This window comes from Chiloscyllium plagiosum, unplaced genomic scaffold (genome assembly GCF_037043375.1).
Source record: "Chiloscyllium plagiosum isolate Xiang-an unplaced genomic scaffold, Cpla_swu_hap1 HiC_scaffold_10, whole genome shotgun sequence".
NCBI classification, from domain to species: domain Eukaryota; kingdom Metazoa; phylum Chordata; class Chondrichthyes; order Orectolobiformes; family Hemiscylliidae; genus Chiloscyllium; species Chiloscyllium plagiosum.
In genome coordinates, this window is record NW_028270148.1 from 86,452,798 (window position 1) to 86,459,204 (window position 6,407).

General features: G+C 39.0%; 1 protein-coding gene across 1 annotated transcript in view; it reads right to left on the reverse strand.

Annotated features, from left to right (window-relative positions):
* Positions 1–6,077, reverse strand: part of LOC122552973 (plasminogen-like) — a 123,671-nt gene extending 117,594 nt beyond the window's left edge. The window contains exon 1 of the mRNA XM_043696296.2: positions 5,972–6,077. Within this exon, the coding sequence (XP_043552231.2) occupies positions 5,972–6,038 (67 nt within the window). The 5' untranslated portion in view covers positions 6,039–6,077. The remainder of the gene's footprint in view (positions 1–5,971) is intronic.
* Between the last annotated feature and the right edge of the window lie 330 nt (positions 6,078–6,407).

The window sequence follows — 6,407 nt, forward strand, 5'->3', positions numbered from 1 at the left end:
TCTTAGGAATCTTGTCTCGGGGAAGAAACAAAACTTGCTGGACGCAAACAATTATTGGGGGAGTCCATGATGGAGAGGTTAATGAGGTAATTCCAATACTAGATCTTTGTGGGTGAAGAACTAGCATGCCTTGTGAACGTGACAAAAGTTTATTGAGATTTGTGACAATGTCATTAACATGAGAGATGCTGAGAAATCTGTGAGACTTGTCCTGGCTGCATTTGCTATTTGAAGTGCTTTGTGCAGCATTTTATCTCAGGTTGTCTGTTATTCACTTTACTCATATTAACTCTGGACGCTATAGTATATTTTATATATTGTAAATTATTTCACAGTTCTAACTTTGTACAGTCAACTTTATTTCATTTGTTCAAAACCATTGAATAGTGTGACTTTACTCTACTATTTCTTCAATGGCAGAGAAAACGATGCCACTAAATTTTCAAGCCTGCCAAGTGACCATTCTGAATGCGTCATGTTGCTGCACATCCACCTCCAAGACCAGCAGCATGCAATTGTCATGCTCAGACAATGAATGCTAACCCAGTTGATAAACATAAACAGGAAGTAAAAGCAGACCATTCAGCAACTGCAGCCTACTCCGCCATTCAATAAGATCACGGTTGATCTAATTTTAACCTCAAATCCATATTTGCACTTATCCCCGATAAACTTTCACACCTTTATTTACCAAGAATCTGTCTACTTTTGTCTTAAAAATACACAAGGACTCTTTTTCTATCACCTTTTCAGGAAGACAGTTTCAAATGTTCAAGGCCTCTGAGAGGAAAATAATTACCTAATCTCTGTTTTAAATGTGCAATCTTTCACTTTTGTAGCATGACAAAGGTAAGTTCTACACAGATCTCTGTGAACTCATCTAGAATTCTCCTCCTAAGGATAAAGTTGTCATCCTCAGTGATTTGAACGCCAGAACTGACCATTGCAACCTGGCAGGAAGGGAATACTCAGAAACAATTCGGTTGAAAACTGCAATGAAAATGGATGGAAACTCTTAGAATTTTATGCAGAAAGACAATTGTCCATAACCAACTCCTTTTGTCAGCAAAAAAAATATTTCTACACCATATTGTTCAAAGCACCAGCATCTGCTGGTGTACTTGTGCGACCTAAAGGATATCCTACATACTGCTGAGATAACTAATGCTGACTGTCATACAGACCAATGCTTAATCACTCAAAGATGAAGTTCCATCTCAAGCCTAAGTCCAAGAACAGATCTCAAGACAACCCATCAAAAAATTTGAGTCAATAACCTGCAAACCTCATCTTGCAGAGACAGATGTCAAGCAATCGAACAGACCAGATTAAAATGCCCTGATTTCACTGCTAATTCCACTTCTGGAGAACTCTGGGGACACAGCTCCAGTACTGAGTACTTTAGATTAGATCATTAGACACAGTACCAAGAGGAACAGGAACTGATTTGATGAAAATAACAAGGGAATTCAAGATGCGCTAGTAATAAAAAATGTCAGCTCATCAGGTTCACGTTTTTCAGCCAGTTAGCCAAGAGAAAAAGTCATATTAAAAACCAAATACTGCAGATGTTGGAAATCTCAAACACGGAAAATGCTGGAGAATGATCATGTAACATTGTGTCATTTCCTGTGATGATGTATATTTTGTCTCATAAGTATATATAACCATGCTAAAACTTATATTTCACTGTGCATGTGTATATAGGAGTGGGGGATTGAAGAGAGAATAAAGCAATGGGCAATGAGTGGAGAGGTGGAGGGGAAGGGGGGAGGAAATATTGTATGGATTTGTTAATTTCTTTATTGGTTAGAATACCTGCACATAGCCCTCATGGAGAATGCCCTCAATAATGTCTCACAAAAAATGCTAAGGTGTGCAAAGTAAGTAAATTCTTATTCTTTTTCTGTGGCCATTTCTGAAATGAACTGTACGAGATATCCATAATGCAGTTGAATAGTGCCCCAACTTCTAAGAATTGCTGGGGTATATATTCTCTCCAGTTGCTATGAACTGTGGGGAAATTCCACATGCACTGTCAATGGAGTTACATCATCAAAATTCTCATCTCTGTAGTGGAGCAATGAGAATATTGTTGACTCAGCTCTGCACCTTCCCTGTAAATCTAGCCAACAACTGTTATATTTTCATTAACAATTCTTGCTTCTGAATCAGGAGGTTATCTGTTCAAAGCCCATACAAGTGATTTCAGCATATGGGCAAGGCTGATCTTCTGAGTCACTCTGACAGAATGCTGCACTGTCAGGAGTATTATCTTTCAGATGAAACATCCAACCAAGATCGCATCAGCTGTGCCTCATAGCATAGCCTCTGTAAGTTATGGTCACCTTAAGAATTTACCCAGGCTATCCTTTATTTGCAGGTATCCTTGTTTTCAAAGTGGTCACTATAATACAAAAGATCCCAAACATCTTCAAGGCCCATTTCAAATCTCTCTCATTGGAGTAGAGTGCAACTTCTGTAATGAACTGTGTCTCTCAGTTCTACTTGCCAGCTTTCAGGCAGTCACAGAACAAATAGAAAGGGAAATGTAATAATAGGTTGCACTAGTGCCTTCTAGGTTCTGAAAACAAATCTTAGGGGTGGCTTATTGTTTGGAAAGTATGGCAGAGATTGTATTACAAGAGAAACAAACCTTTCTGCTGAAACAGCAAGGCTGTGTTGGACAATTGATTGATGGCTAGGATTCACAGTTCTACCAATCACTTTAGTGAGTAGCAGAGATGATAAGACCTGAGGCCACAATCCACCTCCACTGTGTAAAATGAAAGTTTCTCAAAGAAGCAGATTGACCATCAGATGCCAAGGGAAATAATTCAATGGCAGGAACATAGGGGAAAGAAGATGGCAGTAACTTCTGAAAACGTGCGTGGGTGCAGCACTGACACTGGAAAAGATACTCTTTTTCACTGTTACAAATCCTTTCCTCAATTTGAGAGATAAGTGGGTTTAGGATAATGACTAAGTCTATTATGCTAATAAAAAGCTACTACATCTGTGAAGTCAGGGCCGGGTGGAACTAGGACTGAGTCTGAAGGTTTCTAGGAATGCTCTCTCCTCTGATTTATGTATATATTGTGATCAATTTCAAAGACAGTTGCTCAACATTGAGGAAAGAATCACTTTGTCTTTTGTATGATCTCAGCTAGTGGCAACTATAGAGGACCCTGCGCCCAGTAAAACTTTCCGCTAATCCCAATTAATGCAGGAACAGTCGAATCAGTCGGCTGCGCAAGAATCCTCAGAGGAGGCCCAAAGCAGTAAACCTCACATGTGATTAGCCAATGTCATACATGGAGATGAGCTCTGAAATCAATCAGCCCGATGGTAATTACGCAGCATAATCAGGGAATGCTTAGAAAGCAAGCAGGCTCCCAGTCTAGGCTGCAGGGAGTCACAAACAGCCACACACAGACCATAACATCAATTCAATACAAGTGCAGCTCTCAAAAATGCAAAATGCCCTTTCTTTACCTGACTTACTGCTCAGCACATGATAGCCCAAATTGCACCACTTGTTTAGTCACTACTGCATCACCTCTAGGCTCGTCCATAAACTGGAGAGGTCCCACTATGTCGTATCAGTAAAGTACTGAGCAAGATTATTTCAAACTGGAGAATTAACATAGCAACTGCTACCTATGCAGTAATCCTGGAACCCAGCGATGCATCCTTTAATAGCCATCAGCTGAGAATGCCTGCGGCCATTACTTCATCTTTTTGTTTTTGTGCCAAATGGCCATCTTTCAGCTAACTCTCCCCATTCATACAGAGCAAGACATGGTAATCAGACAGTGCACTCTGATACAGTAGTGGCCACGGAATCCTTACAACTTTGGCTCGACCAGTTAAAGCTGCAAGGTACCTGTTTCTTCACAACTCCAAGACGTCTCTGTCCACAAAATAGATGACTCTAATGCCCAGGTTTGGACCATAGGCATCTTCACTAATGGCTCACCACTGCTTTCAAATTAGATATGAGTATAGCAGTCTCTGTCTTGTCCTATTTGACTCCTTGGCTCATTTGAAGTTTCTGAATATTCACTTCCTCAGACCAGGAATTATGACTTTAAAGGGACATGTTGACACCCTTTCCCATAGAAGCAGGGAAATATTGAAAACCTTTATATTGTCCATCATCAGGAATTTCAGTTAAAAAGCCTGCATTAATCTTCACATTCTCTCCAAGATCAATAACGTAACAGCACACTCTGCATCAATTTCACAAAGGGTTCCCTGTTTTGATTGCTGGCTGGGGAAAGTCCACTCAGTGTACCATAGTATAGTGGTCAGTTGGCTTCAATTGGGGCTACTGGGGCTAACTTTCAATGGGAGTTATTTGCCTAACATCCATTGTGGCACTAGAAGCCCACCTGCATTTAGGATAGATCCATGCAAGCGTTTATTCTTGGAGATAGAGTAGTTTCTCTGCACTGAGGAGTGGACATTGTGCTCATCGAAAAGCTGATTTTCGTCACATGTTATGGCTGTCTCGTACTCACCTGCATGTCTCCTGTTTAAATTTGTAAAAAGGATTGATGCAACACAGGATGTCCATAGCTTGCAATGTGTGAATGCCTTTTATTTCAGAATGCCTTTTGTATGTGTTATGTTAGTCCTTCAACACATTTTTTGTCTGTTTTTTGGACATATCCATTCATACAGATTTCATCATATTTTGAAGAGAAGGAGAGATCCCCCAGTGCCTAGGCAATATTTACCCCTCCACCACCATCACTAGAACAAATGAGTCATGTTATTATTACATTACTTTTTGTGAGAGGTGTCCGTGTTGAAATTGGCTGCCATGTTTTCAATAGCACAAACTAGTATATGAAAACAATGTCTGCAGAATGTTGGTTGTGAAGCACTTCTAGAGATTTTGTCAGAATGTGGAAAGACATGGCAGCCAATTTGCACATACCAGTACCATGAAATCTTTTACATCTTTTGTTCTGTGCACACATCTCTAAACAATGGAAGAAAAGTGACAACATTTTCAATCAACCTGTCTGAAGAAACATAGAGAAGTCACGAGATGAGAAAATGTTATTGAACAAAGATGTTGAGTAATGTTTAGCACTACCACCACCACTCCCCCTCTTCGATTCTGATGACAGATTCAAGTGTCATGTGTTGAAGAACTTTTAATCTTCATGATCAGAAGTCATAAACTGTAAATGTGGGAAATGCACAATAGACTAGTCTGTATAGTCTCAGTACTGGCAAGAGATCTACAGTCTAAACACAACCCTGTCTTCTCTCTTAAAGAAAGATTTGTATGTGTGTTGTGTCTTTCATGACATCAGATACAAAGGTGCTGCAACATTACACAAGAGAATTCAATGAAGTATTTTTGAAACGTAGGCACAGTTGCACTGTTAGCTCCTGCAAACAGCAATAAATGGCCAGGGAATCCATTTTGTTGATATTCACAATTTGCCAGGACACAAGAGACAAACTCATTCACCCTTCTTCAAAATTAATGGCATGGAATCACTTACCAACTTGAAAGACAACATAGGTCATGTGTTTATACAAAAAGCTAATTTTCTAGTATTGTCTAGGTATTGCACTGTACTATTAGCCTAGACTTGAATTCTCTGGAGCTAATCCATAACAATGTGAGTCCCAGGGCACTGAACCACAGCTGATTTTGCACATATGGAAGTATATGTCTTTCCAATATTTTTTAACTTTTTATTCAATATAGCAAAAACAAAGCTGCAAGAAATTGGGTTTCTATGTTAGATTTTGCTGCTCATTTTCAATACTGACTGCTGGGTATCTTGATTTGAATGCAGAGTAAATCCAGATCTCTTCTGTGTTTTATATAATCATCCAATATATCAGTTTGCATTGCCCAAAACTATATACATTGCAGTAATATGATTCATTTATTACACTATGTATGCACTAACCATCCAAACCAGTTATTAGTTTCACTTACCAAAAGATGGCAAAATCAGAAAAAGAAGCCCCGTAAACACAAGCGTTTTAATCCTGATTTGAACCATTTTAGAAATCCCTGATATGGCAATGAGTCATATTTACTGATTGAGGCCTTTGCATCATCAAGCAAACAAGTTTGGACAGAAAGAGCCACTTTGCATTTAGATACAGTAAATCATTCTCTAAACAAAGATGCCGCACACTTGCTAACATTACACAAGAGAATTCAAACATTTTTCAATGCTTCAGCTTTGTTCGTGAGAAAGAGTCAATATTTCAGTTTGATTATTTAATCAATTTCATTTGACTTTTGTTAATCCTAATTAATCCAGCAACATCTGCAGCCTTTTGAATCTTTCTGGAGCAAATACAAACAAATGTTCACAATTTGTAAAGTTAAACAGAGATTTGAGTGGATCCAAAGTTCCACTTCC